Source organism: Balaenoptera musculus, chromosome 14 (assembly GCF_009873245.2).
Source record: "Balaenoptera musculus isolate JJ_BM4_2016_0621 chromosome 14, mBalMus1.pri.v3, whole genome shotgun sequence".
NCBI lineage: Eukaryota > Metazoa > Chordata > Mammalia > Artiodactyla > Balaenopteridae > Balaenoptera > Balaenoptera musculus.
Window position 1 is genome coordinate 73,759,517 of NC_045798.1, and position 22,493 is coordinate 73,782,009.

The window sequence follows — 22,493 nt, forward strand, 5'->3', positions numbered from 1 at the left end:
AAAACAGGTTTTTGGACTGGTCTTGGCCCACGTAAGAGTTTCCTATGGCTGCCATAACAACTTACTCGCAGACTTAGCCTAAAAACGCAGAGATGAATTCTCTCACAGTTCTGGAGTCCGGAAGTTCAAAATCAGAATCACTGGACTAAAATCAAGATGTCAGCAGGTCTGTGCTCCTCCAGAGGCTTAAGGAGAGAATCAGTCTTTTACCACGTCCGGCTTCTGGTGGCTGCCAGCGTCCCTGAAGTTGTGACCACATCACTCCAGTCTCTGCCTCCAAGGTCACATTGCCACCTCCTCTTCTGTCTTCAGTCTCCCTCTGTACTTCTCCTATAAGGACACTTGTAATTCCATTTAGTGCCCACCTGGATGATCCAGGATAATCTGCCTTAACTTCGTCATGTCCGCAAAGATCATTTTTTAGATAAGCTGACATTTACAGGTTCCAGGAATTTAGGACCTGATATCTTTGTAAGCCATTACTCAGCGTACTACACCCCATTTTCAACACCTGGGACAGTTTACAGAGAAAGCCAAAGGATTCAGATTCTATCCTGCAGGGGTCGTTTTACTCTTGAAGTTAAATCAAGCAGTTATTGAGAAGGTACTTGTTGCTGTTCCTAGGCACAGTGGGAGACAGATACAAAGATGTACAAGGCTGTGTCTGTCCTGAGGCTGCTTGTGGTTGTGCTGGAAGGGAAGACGTACGTGTAAAATGAGTCATAAGAAAAAGGTCACGTTAGATCCAGAGAGCCAGGGAGTGGTACCAACAGGGGTTGTTCGAGCCCCTGAGCCTGTGTGCTTGGCGTGGATGGCTCTGTGCTCTGGAACATTAGACCTAGGAGAGATTTAAATGATCACGTCCAGCTCACCACTTGACTGTTCCCCATTGCATTGTTTTCTGTTGTCTCCAGGTCTTTTCCCAAGAGCTGCCTCCTGCAAGTGTGTCTTCCTGGGTGTCTTATTCTTTCCTGTTGTACTTTGATGGTGCCATTATCTAGGCTTCAGTATCTCTTTCTCCAATAAAATAGCAGTTCAGATTCTTGAAGGTAATGCCTCTGTGCTAGCAAACACAAATAGAATCACTTCTGTAAATCAGTGATACAGAAGAATAAAATCTAGGAAACTTAAATTTACAGTAGAATCAATCTGTTACAGTATCATGTGCTGTCATTTGGGGTAATTGGAATTTGCCCTAGCTCAGTCTGTCTACAAGAATGTCACATATCTTGGTGAAAACTATGATAATATCCCTTTAAAAAGAAAAGTGAGTATCTTTTCTGTATATATGTTTTAAGAGAAGCTGCATGTCTCTGAGTTGTAATGCATGATTTTGATAAGAGTCCAGGGCTATCTGCTGTTGAGTTTATCTCTGGGACCCTGGTTATCTTAACTAGATCCACAGAGACAAAACATGGAGAGATGAGCCAAGCCCGAGTTTGAATCCTGGGTCCATCACTACCTGGATCCTGGCCCTGCTTAGTGGACCGGATGGTATGAGCAGGTCACTGAACTTTTCTAAAGCACAGGTCTCGCATCTTCAAAACGGGGCTAATGATGGTACCTCCCTCAGGGTTATTAGGATGATTAAATGAGATAATGCATATAAAGTGCTTAAAACATGTCCTTAAAGTCTGTCTTTTCCATCTCTCTCCCCTTTTTTCCTTTCCAAAAAATGTCTGTGGGCTGGGCGAGTTTACTGGTTCTGATTAGCGCACTGCCCTAAGTAATCAAACACTGTCCCATCTGGTCCCTTCCAACAGGCACATGATGACAAATGGAACATTTCTTGGGATACCGTTTCACCTTGGATGTCAACCAGGCTTCTAAATTACATTTTTTTTTTAAAGATTTTTTTTGATGTGGACCATTTTAAACTCTCTATTGAATTTGTTACAGTATTGCTTCTGTTGTTTATGTGTTTGGTTTTTTGGCTGCAAAGCATGTGGGATCTTAGCTCCCTGACCAGGGATTGAACTGGCACCCCCTGCATTGGAAGGTGAAGTCTTAACCACTGGACCGCCAGGGAAGTCCCTAAATTACATTTTATATGGCAACGTCTCCCCGTATTTTTGTTCCCTGGGCTTCTTGAATTGCAACGTAGCAGGTTTCTTCCAGTAAAAATCAAGATTAAATAAATAAATGGTTCCGTTGCAGCCTGTGTCTAAGAGTGATTCGTACCATGACTGCAGATTGGATAGCCGTTACAGTCAATGACAGTTGTCTTCTAAACATTATCTTTAATCAAGTCTCTGGAAGGTGTGCATGTACTTTTGCTTCTAAAATGTGTGTGTGCGCACGTGCACCCCCCTCTGTACGTGATCAGGTTGAAGAAAGCATGTGGCCGGGCACAGTTTGGTCTGTTTTGAACAAAGTCGTTCTGGAGTTGATCATTCTATTAAAGTTCTTACCTGAATTTTCAGAATAAAAAGATTCCTCCCACACAGAGGCGCTGATTGTTCACACAGCGTGTGCACCCTGCATGATAAGCGACTGGGGAAGGTGCCACATCAGTGCCTTTGTTCAGTTACCATTTTTTGTCCCCTTTGCAGGGAGAGAGGCATAGACTGATATGAAAAGCTGTTAGATTTCTTGACTGCAAGATACCAAGATTTTTTTTGACACATTGATGCCTAAAAAGAAAAACGCAATATGTACTGGTGAATCAAAAACATTTTTCAGTGCCTTTGTATAAATTGGATATATTTTGTTTTCTTTTTGAAAATTTAACCGTAAAGCTAGTCTCCATTACTGTGGCTTTGAAACGCCTGAGATTGTTTTCTCTGGGTGGGTAGAGAAAACGTGGGCAGCTTTTACAGACAGGGTCTGAAACAGTTATAATTAGGTTATACGTATTTCATAAATACATTGCTTAGAAAAGCAGTCTCCTCACCTCCACTGGCCCCTCTTGGAGATGAATTGGGATGAGGGTGGTGGAGAGCTTAGGAAAGACTCTTTGGCATTTATACGATTTTAAGAGTCATAGGTAACTCTTCTCAGTTTTTCTCAGAATGGCATCGAAAGTAAGGCTCAACTTTGTAATTTCTTCTCAAAATGTAATGAAGTGGTCCCTTAATGATCTGCCACATGTCCCACAGACAAGCTCCTGAAGGAACAGGCAAGGATGAGCTAGAGCCTGGGTAAGAAGACTTTTTTATCCAGCAAAAAAACAAAGGACATAAGAATTGGGGATTATACTGTGAATACAGGCAGCTAAGCCTGTGTGACTCTTCAGAGACTGTACGTGTTGGGTGAGAGTTCAGATCTGGGCTGAGCTACTTACCAGCTGTCTGACCTTGGACAGATTACTTAGCCTTTCCATGCTTTAGTCTGCATGTCCGTAATGTGCTTGTCAGGAGGATTGAGGGAGGTTGAGTTACGTGAAGCACTTAGAGTGCGCTGGGCACAGAGTGAGTGTCCCGTATGTGCTAATTGTTGTTGTTGGTTTACAGCTTCAAAGGAATTGTGTCATGCACACATTCGGGAGGGTTACTACCCCCAGCTTAAAAGAAGTTTTTGCTGCGCTTTGTACCTGAAAGAATATTTTCAGGTTTAATACTCCCTTCCGTCTACTGGTCCTGATGCAGCTAACACTCTCTGGGTTCTTTCCGTATGAAAGTTACTGCTGGTTCTCACACCACGTCTCAGTGTTGCTGTTACCATCCCCACTTTGCAGATGAGGAAACTGAGGCTTAGATTAAGTAACTGTATCAAGTCACCATCAAAATAAGATGCAGGGCTGGGAGTAGAGTGAAAGTCAGAGACAGAGCCACTGCCACCCTCTGTCAGTGCCGCCGTGCACAGGTGTCTGGCCCTCAGAGTCATCCCAGAAGGAGAAGAAAGGAATTCGGTCTGTGGAAGTCATGCTTGTAGTTTCTTTGGACATGGTAGTCAAAACAGCCCCTGCTCCACTCAGTGTAATAAACACGATTGAATTCCAGTGTATTTTGGGCTCTGCTGGGTGGGAGGGGCTCCACCATGATTCAGTGTGAGGTTCCAGTGGGCAAGGTTTGTGCTATGTGCCACTCTCTCTACTGTTCTAGGTTTTTCTATCAGTTTCTAAATGGAAAGTAGGTGCATATTGCTTGATTTACAGATTACTGTAGAAACTTTCAAGTTAATATTTTATCCAGAATTGACACTAAGGGCAAGACAGACTGATACAGTAAGTTTATCTTGTTAAGTTCTGGGACTTGTACACACATAAAGAGCCTTAGAATTACTCTGTTTTATAATGGAGATAATAAGGCATAGAAATCTAAGAATTCTCCTTAGATCCATGATGAGTTAGGGCCCCTGGTAACTCCTTCAATACTTTTTCCTTTGAAGTATGGAGAAAAGCTCAAATAAGAAAATAGATAAAAGAATGACAATTTGGGGAATCCCCTGGTGGCACAGTGGTTAAGAATCCACCTGCCAATGCAGGGGACACGGGTTCGAGCCCTGATCTGGGAAGATCCCACATGCCGCGGAGCAGCTAAGCCCGTGCGCCACAACTGCTGAGCCTGCGCTCTAGAACCCGCGAGCCACAACCGCTGAGCCCACGTGCCACAACTGCTGAAGCCCGCGCGCCTAGAGCCCGTGCTCTGCAACAAGAGAAACCACTGCAGTGAGAAGCCCACGCACCGCAACAAAGAGTAGCCCCCGCTCGCCGCAACTAGAGAAAGGCCGCGTGCAGCAACAAAGACCCAAAGCAGCCAAAAATAAATAAATAAATAAATTAATTAAAACAATAAAAAAGAATGACAGTTTAAAGCTCATTTAAATGTTTACCTTATATCTGTTTACCTGAGAGTGTTCAAATTCCCGGGGCCATTGCTGTAGATTGACACCCACTTCAGTGTTCCAGTAATTAATGTTTAGCCCAGGAAGGTGGTCACTAGAAGTTTAATTTTGACGCAGTCGGTAGCACTGATCAATGAGAAGGTTAGGAATTACATGGGAATGTCATTATATTTTTATGTGCCTTTTTTGTATAGACCTCTGTACAGTTTATGGCTATGAACACATAGACCAGCTCATAAAGACAGTCTCCAATTTGTGACTCTTCCTGGTTTTCTTTCTGGGAAAGGAAGTATACTGTAGAATAACAGCGATTTAATTTATTTGTCAGGCATCTCCTTTATCAGTGTCTGGCGCTAGTTTTGCACGTACTGTTTTCACCACTCCAGTAGCTAAGGAGCTCGCTCGAGGTCAGGGAGCACTGCTCCACGGTCCTGCCTGGGTCCCTGCAGTCACTGGTGCGGCCTGTGCTTTTTCAAGCTGGTACCTGCACATCCCAAGGTAAAGTAATGACCTTAGTTTTACTTAAAAGATTTTTGTAGGGAAATTTTAACTCCTATTGAAATAAGCCATGGAAATATGATGGGGGGTAATGCAGAGTTCTCATTAACATTTAGGATGACCTAGAACGTTGCCCTGGCCCCAGACCCAGCTCCGGAGGTGACTCACCTCTACTGTCAGAGTCATTGCCCCCATGCCCTGCCATTCCCTGCAGGTGACTTACGAAGTGCCCACCAGTGTGCAGTTGGAGGGGTGACAGTGGGATGATGTCGACAGGGGCTCGTCCTGGCCCCATGTTGCCCCAGCTAGTGAGGGATGTTAGCTGAGAAGCTCGGGGTGGAGGTAGAGGGTAATTGAAGCCCCCAGGTGAGTACTGCTTCACGCTCCAGTTACTTCATAGATGTCCTGAGCCTTTGTAGTCTAGCCTCGGGATTACTATTTATGATACAGTTTTCTTCGGGATTATAGGTTTAATGTTCCAAACAACCAACATATACATAAATGGATTCTTTTGTGTAACTTCTTAAAAGTTGTTGAATAGCCTCACTGCAGATCATCTTTAAAAAAAAGAAAGAAGTCATTTCTAAGCTTAGACTAACCTTTTTATGCTTATTTTATTAGTCTTCCTTCAGTCCTTGACATTACATTTCATTTTCATGTATTTATTTTTTAAGGAATAATTAACTTTACAACAGTTCATTTCATTTTTAAAGCTCTTTCATGTGGTTTGCCCTCAGGATGGAACAGGGTTTCTCAAACTGTCTGTGCTGAGCTCTTGGCAATACAAGAAGTTTTTTGATTGAAGACCAGACTGATTGAACCATCAAGTTTCTAAAAATAGCTGTGTGCTTTACAGTTGGCTGGTTATTGGCAGGGATCCTCCCCGACTCCTCCCATTTCTCAACTCTCAAAATATTCATTAATAAGGCAGCTTAATCACATTCCATAGTAACTTGCACAAGTCTTCCACACACACTGACGTTTGAGGTGTGTGATGGTTTATGAAACAGGAAGTACAGGTGGTCATTGCCCCATTTTCCAGATGAGGAACCTGGTCCAGGGAAGGCTTAGTGCCCAAGGTCATGCAGCTAGTTAGTTCCTGAGCCAGGATTAGCACCCAAGGGGCCAGTCTCTGGGATTCTTTTCCCTGGCGCACTTCACATCCACACCTGTAATTTAGAACCCGTGCATCTAGGCTGTGTGCTTCTCAAAGGCAGTACCTCCCCTTCCTTTGAGTCATTGGTGCAGGGCATACAGTGCAACAGATGTGGGTTTCAGGGCAAGGACTAAGGGGGAGCGAGAGAGGCATCTGGGGTTCAGCATTTAAGTAAGCACTTAAATTAGCATGAGCAGGGACTTCCCTGGTGGCACAGTGGTTAAGAATCCGCCTGCCAATGCAGGGGACACGGGTTTGATCCCTGGTCCGGGAAGATCCCACATGCCACGGAGCAACTAAGCCCGTGTGCCACAACTACTGAGCCTGCACTCTAGAGCTTGTGAGCCACAACTACTGAAGCCCACGTGCCACAACTACTGAAGCCCAAGCACCTAGAGCCCGTGCTCCGCAACAAGAGAAGCCACCGCAATAAGAAGCCCACGCACCACAACGAAGAGTAGCCCCCACTCGCCGCAACTAGAGAAAAGCACGCATGCAGCAACGAAGACCCACCACAGCCAAAAATATAATAAATAAACAAATAAATAAATTTATAAAAAAAAAAAAAAATTAGCATGAGCAGCCCTGCTCTCGGGGCCTTGCTGGCCTCAACCTGGTTCCCGTGCTAGTGGGTTTTACAAATGACGTGGCTATTCGACCACTTCCTGCCCGGCCTGTGGGCATTTGAGCGTTAGTCCCCAGTGATTCTGATTCTTAGAAAAAGTCACCGCTTTCTTCTCCCAGGTTTGCCTTGTGTTTTGAGACATCAGTTGAAGACTTAAGGTTTGGTGCCCGTGATGCTAGCTTCCGTCTTCGTTGGTTTGATTGTTCAAGACTTGTGATGTGACATGGAAGGGAGTATTGGGGGCATTTTTCTCCCCTGTGATTTTTATCTCAAGTACGCGCACATTCTCTCTCCCATGTTCCTGGGCCTTCCTGGCTTGGACGCCAGCCCAACTGTATGCTTTCAGTTACAGCTCTTTACAGCACGGTTCCTTGTTCTGGAAACGTTTCTGGCCCAGAGCTTCAGTTCCTTCCTGATAACTGCATAGCTCTTGCTGTTGATCTTAAACACAGCTCACTCAGACAAGGAGCTCAGCCATCAGTCTCAGCTTCTCAGGGATTTTCCTGGCAGCTATCTAGTGAACTCTGTCCCACTCTCTGTTTTACCCATTAATTAGGAAATAGTCCAGTGCATGAAGCTTTGCTTGCAGATCTCTCGTTCGAAATTCCTCGGGGTGGGGGGAGGGGGAGAGGGAAACCAGCTAGAACTGATAAGGACGGAACTTTCTTCAAAATGAGCGATTAAGCCGTCACATCCCCCTGTGAGAGATGAGCTAGCCCCTAAGAGAAATGTGGTATGGTAGAAACAAATGTAAGTGCTGCAGTCAGGGGGACTCCTGTTCAGGTCTCAGCTTTGCCACTTTCGAGGTACAGAAACTTAACTTACGCTTCCTTCTTCCCTGGTGCTTCAGGGGGTGGGAGTTAAAGAAAAACGAACACCAGATCACGAGAACATTCTTACAGAATTGCCCAAAGATGCCACGAACGCCGTACGGAGTGCGGGGAGGGGAGTGGACTAGGACAGCGGTTCTCAACTGGGGGCGGTTTCGTCCCATCCACGACCCCCCCCCAAGACATTTGACAGTATTTGGAGCTATTTTTGGTTATCATAACTGAGGGGCAGGGGTCGCTTTTGCATGTTGTGGATAAAAGCCGTATGTTTCTAAAACCCTATAATGCGTAGCATAGATAGTCCCCTGCAACAAAGTATTATCTAGCCCCAGATGCCAGTGGTGCTGAGGGTAAAAAGCCCTGGGTTAGGAATTATGCTTATTGAATCCAATTGTCCCATTTAATACCCAGTGACCGTGCAAAATAAAGTTGTTTCTATCCCCGTTTTACAGATGAGAAGATCAACCTTGGGTGGTGATTAAGAAACTTGCCTTTGGCTATTCAGCTATTTCTAGATAGACATGGGACTTTTAAACTCAGCATATATGCGTCCAAAACCTATACCCCTTTCTCCTGACCCAGTAGGTAGTGACCTCCCCATCCCTGATGGTGCTTAAAACTGGGCGGGGTGAGCAACCACTTGAAGGATGGACAGAGAGAGGAGTCTCAGATATTTTGCACTGAATGACTTTTGAGGTCCCTCCTAAAGATCACATTCTCTGATTCTATTTTGAAATGGGATTTGTCTTTTTAGCCCTGGTATTAGAATGGCAAGCAGATAGCCCTTGGCCATGACCAGTGAAATCTCTGTGCTTTGTCTGTGCACCTGTGAGTCTTATTCCTATTAATATCCCAGCCCTATCAGGCCAGAGGGCTAGGGTTCCAAACAGGGGCGGCCAAAAATCATCCCCCTCCCCCATCTCATCCACATTCCGGGCCCAGGCAGTTATTTTTACCAACACGTGTAAATGGGTCCAGCTAGTTCTCCTCTGGGAGGACAGTAGAGGCACAAAGGAGGGGAGCTCTGGGGTTGGGACGCAGGGAACATGAACTATTTTATACCTTTAGAGGCTGCGATTTAATATTAGTTTGCTAATCAGTATAATTCTACCAGTTTAACAGGTAATCACAGTTGCTCTTTCGTGAAGAAGGAAAACCCAGAGGTTTACTCACTGGTTGTCAACCGGGGCCTCAGATAAGCATGAGCTGGAGAGCTTCTAAAACACACCTGGGTCTGGGCCCCTGTACCAGAAATTTAATTGTCTCAGGTGAGGCCTGGGTCGCAGCACTCTGAGAGCTTCCCAGGAGATTGTAACGTCCAGCCAGGCCAGGAGCCCCTGGTTACCTCCACACTTGAGTCCTGCTGTTTCTGTTCAGAAGGACTCAGGTACCCGTGGATGTTAATCTGTCCTGAAGAGCCGAGAAGGAGGTGCTGTTGGGCCATTGTTTCCCAGGGTGTCCTTTGTAGGTGGCGGAGTGGAGGAGTACCCGCACGCAGCTGCTCTTAAATTTGCACCTGCTGGAATCTGAAACTGACATTTCTCTTCGTCCTTCAAATTCCTTATTTTAAATGGTATAATCTGAAGGTGCATGTGATCATTTGCTTAATTTTTGAAAGCTTTGAAGGTTTCCTCTCCAGGCTGTTTTTCTCACCAGCGTAGTATGTGGAAAGGAGAAGCCTTTCCTTTTTATGGCTGCAATCCTGTCCCCTGGAGGGGGAAGCTTTAAATACTTAATGAGTTTTGAGGGAACCTTTTAAGTAACAACCCAGTTAATGACCTGACTTGATGATCGATTGTATGCTTTAAACTCTGGTCTCCAAGCGTCTTTGCTCAGTAAACCTTATAAAGAATTTTGAAGAACTATTTCTCACACATTTTTTTAAGATGACATCTATAATTTATCAGTAACTTGATAAGTTATTAGTCCAGTAGTTGCAAAAGATGTAATTTTTAATGTACTGAGTATTTTGTGTGTGCTTTAAATATATTTCATAACATATCCAGTATTTTGGTTCTTTTATCTTGTCATCGCAGATACAGCTCATTTTATGGAAAATATCTGCCATAAAATTGAATTAACCAAATCAGTCCTTATTGCTAAAAACAAGTCAGCCATATCAGGCTTATTTCCTGTCATTTAAAGGTCTGACTTCATTTTTTAAATCAAATAAACAAGAAGATTAGTTGGATGGATGGTAAATATGCAAGCCATTGTCATTCCATGAGCCTGTCGTCCAGGGGAAGTAAGAGTCTCTCTCGTGTCCCCTCAGCTCGGGAGCTGTGCCTTTTCAAACTGTCCCTTCGTTTTGTGTTTCAGAGGTTTTTATACCCAGCAAACTGCACGGTGGTAAGATTAGGAAGGGTGAGAAGTACGCCTTTCTTTGGAAAGCGGGAGAAGGGGGTTGTGATTTAGGAAAGGCGAGCGAGCAGAAGACAGACTCTGTTCTCAGGCAGATCGAGTTTAGGGAAGAGGACATATGGAGGGGTCTAGAAAATGATTTCTTTAAAACTTCCCATGCCCAAGTTCCCTGGAAAGTCTTTGTTTATCCTCCGGGGTCTGCCTGCTGCAGTTTGAAGAGTTCAGCTTTAAAAGATATTGGGGCAGGGGGAGGGGATTAATCAAAGAATAAGCAGTATTTAGCTCCATTTCATTTCGCTTTCAAACGTATACTTCACTCATTTCATTTTTGTATTAATATACAGGTGAGGAAGGAAGGACACATGTAAGAATATGGACAGGACAGACAGTGCTGAGATTATGTTCCATGGGAGTTTGCAGATCGCAAGAACTGTATCTGGCAAGCGTCCCCTGAGGGGATGTGGAGTTGGGGGCTGCAGCACATCAAACTAGAGTCTTCTGGGGGTGGGGGGGGGGACCTGTTAATGTTTGTTTTTAAGTCCATGGAGTGTGAAGTTACCCTGTGGTGGTGACAGCATGGACCCTGGAGCCAGCCTGCCTGCGTTCACATTCTGGCTGCTATTTACTAGCTCAGTGACCCTGGGCAAGTTTCTTAACCTGCTAATAACAGGTGTCTGATACATGATTGGTGAGCTGCACGTAAGCTTATTATTCTTTGCGGTCTTGAAGTTCTTACCGGAGTATGGCTGGATGGAGCTCTCCCCCCAAGCAAACTCTGATAGAGTCCATTGGCAAGAGATGTGGCTTCAGCCAAAACACAGCCATTGCAGAAAAAGACTTATCAGGACCTAACTGGGATGCCAAAGCTCCTCTGAAAAGTCAGTCAGCGTCCTCTTGTAGCTCTAGTACCTCTAGTACCTCTAGTACCTCTAGTACCTCTTGTAGCTCAGAATCGTCACTCATTAAAATTCCAAGAATGATACCATACTGCACTTATGTTACATGTGATCTGTTTTTGCTTGAGGACGATATTCCGCACACTCAAACTACTGTCCAGCCAGACAAGGAGATGAGCTGCTAGTTTCAAATGCCTTGAAGTATGAGGAAGAGCTTTCAGCAGTAAACCTGTTCATGAAATCAAACTATAAAAATGACGTTGAACCCATGGTGTCCCTAGGTGCCCTTTTCCCCATCCTTCGGTCATTCTTTTACCCTGCTTTGGTTACTAAACGTGTCTGTCGTGAATCATTTCTTTCAGATTATTAAAGTTTATTTATTGGTAGCTGAGTTCACAGATAAACAACAGAATCTAGAGGTATCTTTACTTTCTTTTGTTCTTTATACATTTAATCTATCATTAAAATTGCTTGCAGAAAAATTGATTGTAAAACTTCTCCAGAGAAGAAATGAGACATTTATCCTGAGAAGAATCACTGTATCCTGAGACCTTGAGAAATTAAAACAGCTTGGTATGATAAAATCAGAAGTACAGAGTTAAACAATACTGTGTCATTAAATGAACTCAGTGACACATTTTCCTTTTAACCTTGAAGTTTAATCTCAGGCCAGTTTGCTTTGTAACAAGTAGAATATATGTGAATGTTTACCTTATTGTAGCAGATTGTAGTCATTAAAAACTTAGAGTTTGTTCAGCAAATTTACCATGCCTTTCACAAGGAGTGACAGTGACGCCTAAGGTTTTTCTACATGTGCATTTTTTACAAAGATAAATTAGCCTTATAAGAAACTGTCAGGGTTGTTCGTGGGGCAGCTTTTGTGCAGCTGGACAGCTTTGAAGCAGATGTAAGACGGCATTGTGAGGCCAGGCCATGCCCCAGACCCTGTAGGGGTGACAAGCTGTGGGCTCCTCCTTTCTCTGAAATGATACACAGCTGTAGACCACAGTCTGTGTCACCAAGCGCGTCTAGGCTGAAGGGGAAACTTCTTTACAAACAGGGAAATAAAGATGATGAACGTTGGGATGACACCCTGGGGCTGATGACACTCCGCATCCTGCAGGCAGCCCTGGGCCACGCCTGTTCCCTTCCCGGGCCTTTGCCTTATGTCGTCAGCGCCATGGCTGCCCTTGTGCCGTTGTACTGACCGTGGCAGTGGCTCCTGCGGGCGCCTGCTGGGTACGGTGGTCAGGACCTCGCGTGCATAACAGTACTTACTCCCTCGTCACACTGTGAGCAGCCTCGAGGCTGACAAGGAGGGTCCAGGAGCAGGATGCTCTGAACCACCACCCCGCCTTCCGGCTCCCCCCGTGGTCCAGCCCCTCATGGGGCCTCATCTGAGCCCCTTGACGCTGTCCTGAGCACACTCTGTCTCCAAAGTCTTCCTCTCCAGTACGTTCTCCCTCCCACTGTCCAGGGACCTTTCTAAATGCAGTCCTTGCCAGTTTTCCCTCCTTGGTGTCCTCATGTATCCTCTCATCCCCCAGGGTGCTGTCCTCCCACATAACCGCACAGGGCCCCTCAGACCCAGCCTCACCGTCTCTCCCTTCCACCACCACCCCAGTCCCCACCAGATCCCCCCACCGACCCTCTCTTCAGGCCCTTGCACCTCTTGCCTGATCGGCTTCATACCATTCTCTTTCCACCCCCGTCCGTCCTCCTGGCAACCTCCTACTTCTGACCTTGCATGAAGATTTCATCCTTTGTAAAGTCATGCCTGCCCTTGACCCTGGGCAGAATTAGTCACTTGCCCCGCTGTATCCCTGCAGCATTCTCTTCATGCCTCTGAGATGTGGCAGTTATGGTCAGTGTCTGTACGGAGATATCCACCACCTGTGGCTATTGAGCACTTGAAATGCAGGTGGTCCAAAGCGAGGTGTGCTGTAGGCGAGAAACACACCCCAGATGTCAAAGACTTAGCACAAAAATAAGAATGTAAGACACTTTTAGTAATAATCTGCATATTGATTACATGTTGAAATGATAATATTTTGGATATATTGGGTCAACTAAAATATATTATTAGAATTAATTCCGCCTGTTTATTTTTTTTATGGGACTTAGAAATTTTCAAGTTCTAGATTGTGGCTCATGTTACATTTCTCTATCTAGGACAGGGCCAGTTAGCTTCTGTCCCTAGGAGGTGAGGACACCTAGTCTCTGTGCCTTTCAGGCCGGGCACAGTGTAGCATCGTCTACCTACGGGTGACGCCCTGCCTGAAGGAGCCAGTGACCTCAGCAGCGCGGCTCACATTTTGTGCATCTGGTTCCCAAATCTCTTTCCCAGTGTCTGCATTCCCGGAGTTTGTTGGATCTTAAGTTCAGAGTGTCAAGCTTGGCAGAAGGCTGTAATTCCTGTGGCCCTCAGTTGACCCCTGGCCTGGAAGATGCTTGCATTTGGAGGGGGGAGAGGACTGGACTGTGCCCTGGAGCCTCCTCCACCCACCCGGGGGGAGGAGGGGACGTCAAGCGCATCTCATCCCTGATGTGGTAGCAGGACACCTGGAGCAGTGGGGCCTCCCCTGGAACTTCTCACAGCCCAGTTTGAACTGGTCTACTTATGCTCCTGGTTAAAGCCTGGCGGCTACTTCCAAGCTACCATAGTCTTTGCCAGCAGGACAGTTCTTTGCTCTGTCTGCCCCTTCTGTTTTGTCTTCTGTATTTCAAGCAAAGTGTCCCTTAAAATAGAGGCCTTCATGATCACACATCCAGCCAGCATGGTTTCATTCTGCCCGCCTACCCAGCGTGATTTTACAGAGCCTGTAAAAGTCCTCTGAGCTTGCTCTGACATCTTGTTGACAGGGAGGTCTTATTTGTTGTTAGAAATAGCAGCCAGTGTCTCCAGGACACACCTTATTCCGTTTTAGTGAATGGGAGGTTTCAGCCCTAACCTCTAAACTAAATGGCAGAGAGGCTGGCGGAGTGAGAAAGCTCTTTGTGTTTTGCCAAAAAAGTATCTGAATTTTGTTTGGGTTTTGTGTTCTGGCGCTTATCAAGTGGATTTCGGTAAGAGCATGTGCGTTCAGAGGATGTCATCACTGGACCTTTTTCTTTATTTTTAGTGGAATGCCACTTGGCGGTTTCATTAAGGTAACTTTGACGTTGTGTTTTGAAACAATGCACCTTGAAAAGCCAGAGGCACCAGGTGGTACAACGTTGGATTACGCGATGCGGGGTATGGGTGGAGGCCAGACCCATGCTCTCCTCCTGAATGGCAGCAGCTCTGCTGTCGGAGGACAGGCTGGAGTGTACGGACGGAGAGGAAAGAATATTCCTCCGCCCTTTCGTGTGTGATGGTAAAGCTGCCTTCGTGCTCTCTTGAGGAATGAGACAGCACCTAGAACTAAGTGCATCTCGACATCCAGGTGACTCTCCAGACAGTAGACTGTTGAAGAGTCACTATATTTATAACATTTTGTCTAAAAGCTTTTACAGTAGTTTCTCAAGCCATTCATTATTTAGATAATTCAGAGTGCATGCTTCCAAAGTCACTCTAAAAATAGAACCCGTTTCCCCTGTCTGGTCGGTGCTGGTGCCCGAGTGTGGGCTGCGTGCCTCGCAAGGAAGAAGCATTTACTTGTTTAGCAGCAAAACAAAGGTTATTTTTCTGTCTCTCTGTTTAGAGTTGGGAGATTTACCTTGATTTGTAATATATGAAGATCTAATCATTCCATGTCTTTACTCTTAAATTCTTTTTCTGTGGCTTATGTTCGAATGCCTCTGTACTTCTCTTCCATTTGTCTTGAGAAATTCTCAACATAATTTTCTTGGAAGTTGCTCCTTAATGCTTTCTAGGGCATGGGTTGCACTGGATAGTTATCATTTGCTGGAGCTAAGTGGCTTTTAAACTTGTGATGGTGGCATGCAAAAAGAAATTAATTTGACATCACAACTTAGTACACACACTCACCTGTGTATGTAATTGAAACAAATTCCTCGAAACAGTACTTACTTATATTTCGTGTGAGGCTCTAATATGTTTTATTCCATTATATCTAGTTTGATGCTTCTTGTGAACTACTAGTGGGATTGCAACTCACAGTTTTAAAAGCACTGCTTTAACGTATAGCGCCTATATTACACGCGGGTCATTTTACCTTCCAAGAATCGCCAGTCCTTTCTGATATACCTTTCCTAAAGAGCCTTTATGACCCCAGCTTTACGTGCCAGCACCCCTTACTTCTGGTGATGTCCTCCCCACATAGCCCCCCTCCTCCCCTGCAGCTTCGATGTGAAATGCACAGAGTCCTAGCCTGGCTCTTGCACGGTGACCTCTGTGGTCATCAGTAAGTAGTAAGATTCAGATCATATCCTTCGAGTGCAATTCTAACCTAAAGATCAAAAGTCTGTGGTGTTTCTTGAATGGATGTGTTCTTTGAGAAACTGCCTCTCGTTTATTTTGTGAGGACAGCTGAGCCTGGTGTCCACTTCAGTGCTGGCATCTCTGGCCCGGTGTGCACAATGAGAAATGCCCGAGGGCTGTGTTAGGGTTTCACTGGAGCTATTGAGATCGTCCCCAGGCTTTGGGGTCCAGTGATATTCACACATACCTCTCCATGGCCGTGGCAGACGCTTGTCCCTTTTCCTTCGGAGGAATGGTCTTGAATGTAGTTAATCGTCATTTGGGACACAAACTCTAAGAGAGAGACTGTTTGGTATATTTATTTCACTTTTCCAGTAATGGAATATAGATTTTTGTTTCACCTTATGTGACACATTTCCAGGGCTCCATTTTGCATTGTCAGTATGTTGGGAAAATATTTGATGCCTTGTCAGAAGGGAACATTTATAATTGTGTTACTAACCTGCACATTTTCAGCCTCTAGGATAGTGTGACAGGTAATTGAGGTTGAAACTGACAACATTTACCACTTAAAAATAAGCACGAGACATGCTAATATGTACTGTGTGACTTGAAACTAATTTGGTTTTTTGTAAGCTCTTAGGGTTAACATGATGCCTGATGGAAATAATTTTGTAACGGAAATTATTTACCTGATTTGATTACTGTATTTTTATAACGCTGGTGCAAGGTGTCATCCTGTGGCAGTGATGACCTAACGGTGCTCTGCTGGCCTCAAACCTTGGCTCTCCAGGGCCCGCAGGTGGGGATCCTGCCATATCAGCACACCCAGGTGTCCTTGAAGCACTCCTGCTTCTCATTTTGGTGTAAAGACCACTAGTAGGCTCTCTGGTCCCTCCTAGATCTCCTCTGTGGTATTGAAGACACATTTAATATTGGTGTAGTGTCACTGACCTAAATATTTTACATTGCCTGAAGTGTCTGTACTTTTGGCAACAGTGGGATGTTTTGAAACCTAGATCTCACCAACATGTTCCACTGACTGGTGAATCACTTGTTTAAGCCAGTTCCTCTTGACCATGTGCTGCTCTATACACTTGATCCCTATTTTATTTTTAAAATGATTTTATTACAGTCGCCCTTGATGTAAACCAGAAAATAAGAGCCTTCTGTTTACTTTAATGGTGAGGTTGCTCCGTCTTCGTCTGTCTTAGGAATTGTTTTTTCAATGTAATGAGAAAACTTGTTAAGGTACAAGTGAAGCCGCCTAGCTTTGCAGTGGGTACCGCTAGGATCCCATAAACTGCTCCTTTGAGGAAAGGAGCAGGGTCGGAACAGGAGGTTGTGTTAAAGATAACATCCCAGATGGGCGTTTTAGCAGAACCCCCTTCCCCGAAGTCTCATAAACTGTGCTCTCATCAGAGTCCCTTCTCATCCACACTGTTGAGAGCCAGCATCCCTATAAGAAGCCCAAAGCTGGTGCACAGCCGCGCTTTCCTGCCCATTATTGAGATGGGGGACAGTGTATTAGTTAAGAGCCCAGACTCTGGAACCAGTCTACCCAGCTAGGAACCTCTCTGGTGTCTAGGTTCCCCATCTGTAAAATGGGTATAATAACGGTGCCCACCTACTACAGCTGCTGTGAGGATTAGATGAGGCCTTGCCACAGCACTTGCTTTGCTACTGTAGCCCTGAGTGGCAGGTGCCTGTCTCTTGGTTCAGATGGTGAACTCATCTGATGGGTTTAGAACTCTAACATCTCCCAGGCAAAACAACATGGGCACGTGGATGTTTTGTGAATTTTTGTTAAAATGCACTTAGGTTAACGATCGATAGATAGCTATTCAAAGAGAGCAGATTATGAAACAGGGCTTCAGGTAAGACTGTCCTCTTCTGATGGTTGCACCCCCGTGTCCTTTTCCTTCACAGCATCAGTACCAGTAGCAGGAGGGGAGAGGGGACAAGTGGTAGAACCTCACTACTCTCATTAGGTAGACACACACTTTATGGTCAGGAATCAGACATTTCTGTGTGTGTGTGTGTGTTTTTTGGTTGTGTTGGGTCTTCGTTGCTGCACGCGGGCTTTCTCTAGTGGCGGCGAGCGGGGGCTACTCTTCGTTGTGGTGCGCAGGCTTCTCATTGCGGTGGCTTCTCTCGTTGCGGAGCACAGCCTCTAGGCACACAGGCTTCAGTAATTGCAGCATGTGGGCTCTAGAGCTCAGGCTCAGGAGTTGTGGCGCACGGGCTTAGTTGCTCTGCGGCATATGGAATCTTCCTGGACCAGGGCTCGAACCCGTGTCCCCTGCATTGGGAGGCGGATTCTTAACCATTGCGCTACCAGGGAAGTCCCCATTTCTGTGTTTTTGATGGTGGAATTAACTGGCATTTACACTGGCTTTATAGTTAAATCAGACAAATTCAGAATGGGACTGCTCCCTAATTCTTTGGACAGTGAAGATGTCTACTTTCTGGGCCTTGTGCTGACTGCTGCTTGTTAAGGTACACAGCATCGGCACCTGACGGCCATGTGCGCGGTGAGGTATCCATGGTGGGCTGAGGCAGACATAGCTGAGGAAATAAAAGAAAGCAGAGTCTTATCAGAAGGATGGGGGCTCTCCTCCTGCTCTGTGCACGCTCAGCCAGTAGTAACTGATCTTTCATTATCCTTCATGTACTGTTTAGAGGAGACAGATAGTTTTCTAGTTAATCACATAAAAGGAAATTCTAAGCGTGGAGCAAATCATTTCAGTAAATCTTGTTCACATTTATCTGCTGCTGCTTTTTAAATGCAAGAAGAGAATGTTTTCAAGTGCGCTTCAGAAGCATGTTTTATAAATTAGAAAATTTCATAGGAAACCAGTAAAGAGTGAAAATAAGAGCCCAGGATTCGGAGTTAGGAGGTCTGGATTGTCTCTTGGGCTTTTCCCCAAGCTAGCAGTAGGACAAGTCTGATTATGGCTGAAGAACTTTCCACCTATAATAGGCATTTTGAATGTGGTAGAAGCAACTGTGTTTTTGCGGGTAACAGAAGTCGTCGTGTTCCTTCTGGTTCACATCGCAGGTCATCTAAGCATCAGAGGCTCTGACACAAGCCCTCCTACAGCAGGACATTGTGTCAGCATGACCTACTGGACACCCCGTGGTCCAGACCGGGGACCCCTGACCCTGAGTTATGACTTCCTGTGCTTCCCAGAGTCTGAAAGGGCACCTGTGAGCTTCTCCACATGCATTTCATCGAGGTCTGTGTGGGAGATGGAGAGGGGAAGAAGCACAGTGTGTCCAAAAATGTAACCAGTAGCTCATGCGTGATCTTGGATTCTGAAGCAGTGTACTTACTAGATTGAAAGTTCAGTGCCATTTTTTAATAAGTAATGTATAAGCTATATTAATAACTGGACTCTGTACTCTTTCCCAAGACTCTCAGCTCTCAAGGAGCTCTTTTGTTTATAGCACTTAATAAATATTCGTGAAAATGGTCCCAACATTTCTTTACAATCTTCTCTTTAAACTGGGCCAGCTGTGCCCCCAAACCCTCTGGGGTCCCAGGTGTCCCTTCCCTGACTGATCGCATGCTCCCCAGGTCCAAGAGAGGATTTGTCTCCAACGTGTTGGGTGGTAGATGCCCTGCAGAGTCTCAGGCAGCTAAAGGTCAGGTGTGTGAGGCCTTGGGCTCGCTGGTCTCCGAGGCGACGGCTGTGTGTGCCTCACCGGGGTCTCTGCCTTCAACCCATCCCCCCTGCTCTCCCGTGTCAGGCCCTGGACCTTTCTCTATTTGTAAAGAAAGACTTTTAAGAATGCTGACACTCAGCAGATAGATGGAAACATTAATTCTTTTCTCTCTTCTCAACAGACACGAGACGACTTCCTGGGACAGGTGGACATACCCCTTAGTCATCTCCCGGTAAGAACGGTCACCTGCTTTATAGCGCGTGCTCTGAGCAGCAGTTTCTAACCGTCTGCAGTTCGGGTGTATTTTCAGGGCGGCATTTCCTCAACACAGTGGAGAAGCGTGTGTACTCTGGCCCTGGCCCTTTCTAGAAGGCGGTCCTTTCAAGGGGATAGGAGGTAGCTTAACTGTGAAAATCAAGTGCCTCTGAACCACCCACGGATGCCTGGCTGCTTCCTCGTCTGCTCCTTAGTTTGTCTTCCTTCGTCACCTCATACAAAACAGCTGCCTGCTTCTGTCAAACCCCTCCTCCTCGTCACTGGAATGTCCCTGCTTTCACGTTCACCTCTTGGGTCTAATCAAACGTCTGTTCCCTTTGTCTAGAATTGTACATGCTGTTTCTCTTGGGCTACATCTGTACAAGCTAGTGCTAGTGTTTCCATGGCTTTCTCAGTCGGCACAGAGACAAAAGAAAAGATGCTGTCGGTACTGAGTGAACTTGTCAGCTGGAAACACCCACTCTGGCTTCGGAAGTTGTACTGGGTTAGCGTGTGTGGCGGTGCTACCATTCCTCTCCACTCAGATGAGCAGCAAAACGGTTGGGGCCGTTGACATTAACTGAGCTTAAAGGTGACTCTCGCACGTTCCAGTATCGATAGAATGAGGGGTCCAAGACCTCCTTGGTGGGAGGTAGATGGTCTCGTGTTCCAGCTCCCGGCCCTCCTTCCCCGGGGCAGCACAAGGTGCCTAAAGTAGCACCTGAGAGAGGATGAGTCAAACGTTTCTGCCTTCCGAGGGCATTTTATTACGTTTTTAAACGCTTTATGTGAGCAAATAGTATAAGTAGTCTATACGCTAAAAGGACTCAAACCACCTAGTGTGAGCCTCCTGCTGTGTTGAAACTCTAGCTATGGCTGTCTGTTAAAGACCAAGAAGGACTGTGTCTCACCCAGGAAGCTGTGAAGCTCTGTTGGGAAGGAACACGATGGCAAGCACTGTGTCCTTGCTTACTCAGGGGAGCTGTCAAGGAAGAAAGGTTTCAAGCGCCTTCCCTTCCGAAAGATCGGAAGCAAAAGTAATATCATTAGAATATTTTTGTTTGTTTCTGTATAAAAACCTGAAGCTCCAAGGTGCTTGTGGAAGGTGGGCTTACGCTTGATGGCCTAAGCCATCAGAACCCTGATTGTTCTTTTAAAGTCACATTGAGAGCGTATGGATGTCTCAGCCTTTGTGCAGAAAAACTGTTCACGTATTTCTACATCAGTGGGTGTTCTCTTCATGCTCTTCAGGTTGAAGCTGTAACCGCCTCACATTTTTAGGCAGTGTTGGTTGGTTGGCCAGTTCTTTCATGGGTATCCCCAACCTCCCTTTTCCCCAACATAAAAACCACATCACAGTCAAGGCAAATTATGTATTAACTCTAAGAGATGTAGGTGAAATTTTTAAACAACTTGCTCCAACAATCCCTTGAGTGATTGAGTGCAGATTGGTTTTGAACAGTTGAGTGGAACTCCCAGAGAATAGAAGAGTGTTCCTCTTCAGAGACCACATCAGTAGAGGGAACATTTTACCTTTGGATTTCGGCGGAGGCAAGAGTGAGCTTTCAAAGAAGGAAGCGGTGCCAGGGCTCCAGGCTGGAATAGAAGCCAGCCGGTTAAAGAGTGGAAGAGGGAGAGACCAGAGAGGACCGAGGACTTTCACAGGAGCTGAGCCAGTTGAGAAATGGAGCCTCCCAGTTTTCAGTCTGTCCCAGGATGAGCTTACGCTGGAGTGCTGTATCTCCTCCTTAAAATTGACTGGCTTTGTGGAGCCCACCACAGTCTCCAAGATGGACCACAAAGGAAGCAGAAGGAGAGGTGAAGGTGCGTTCTTTATCCTCTAAGTGGTAGTAGAACCCAACCGGCATATTCTGAGTGGATAATATGGCTTTGGTCCCAAGATTTGAGGTGCTCTCATATGTATATTCGATCATATGTATAGGACGCTCATGGGAAAATAGCACAGTTAATTTTGTATGATAACACAAGTGTGGGCATGTAAAATGGATGTTAGCATTTGAATATATTTTGTGGATAAATAATGGATGCTCTTTTCTTGATAGCTATATGACCACTGTCAAGGCAGTTTATGTATGTATGGCTGTGTGGCCTATGGAGTCAGTATTGTTTGATGTCATCAAATTTTAGATTAAAGAACTTAGGTCTTACTAATAATGAGAGAAGGTAGTGGAGAGCAGTGATGTGGCGGTGAAGTTGCTGTTGCCCACCCTTCCAAGCCTTCTCCAGGTTTAACAAATCCGACTGGGTATTTGGTTATTAATTAATTCTTTACAGCCCCATTAGCTGATAGAGAATTTATTCCTTTAACAGATGTTTGCTGATAGACATAATTCTACCCGCTGATGAAGAATCAGTGAGGCAGGTTCCTCACTCATGTGGCTTACCAGGGCCACCGTCGCGGTAGCCGCATGTGGTAGCCGAGCATTTGAAATGTAGCTAATGTGACTGAAGAACAGAATTTATCTATTTTATTTCATTCTAATTAATTAAAATTTATATTTAAAAAGCCACACGTGGCAAATGGCACCCTATTAGATGGCTCAGGTGAGATCAGACCAGAGTTCTCTGGCTTAGGTGAAAAATACATGATTCTGGATGCCCTTTTCCTAAGATTAATAATTCTGGCTGTTGGAGGGAACTGGGGGTGGAGGGATTCCCACACCAAGTTTTACGTGGTGATTTTTTCATTCAGCTTTTTTCCCCTACCTGAGGCTGTTTCTCTCTAGTTCTACATATTTAATATACCAAGAATATTTAATTTAGGTAGAGAAAAGGCCCAGAAATTTGGAATCGTAGATATTAAGATAAAGAAGAGAAGTAATTTTTTGTTATTATTTTTAAAATCTATATTAGCAAAATACCTAATTGCATACACTTCCATCTTGACATATATACACACTTATTTACTACAAGGCATTTTAAGCTTTATCTTGTTGCCCCAAGATAGCATGAACCTTTCTTCCTTTAGAAAAGAATCATCTCTGCCTTGATTCTGGTCTAAGAAGTTGCAGCATTTGAATGAAGCTCTTTTCTA

The 22,493-nt window shown here is 45.2% G+C and overlaps 1 protein-coding gene across 12 annotated transcripts in view; it reads left to right on the forward strand.

Annotated features, from left to right (window-relative positions):
- Positions 1-22,493, forward strand: part of NEDD4L (NEDD4 like E3 ubiquitin protein ligase) — a 339,936-nt gene that overhangs the window by 235,439 nt on the left and 82,004 nt on the right. For all 12 annotated transcript variants that reach the window (XM_036874900.1, XM_036874901.1, XM_036874903.1 and 9 more), the window contains one exon: positions 19,365-19,415. In XM_036874900.1, coding sequence (XP_036730795.1) covers positions 19,365-19,415 — 51 coding nt within the window. The remainder of the gene's footprint in view (positions 1-19,364; positions 19,416-22,493) is intronic.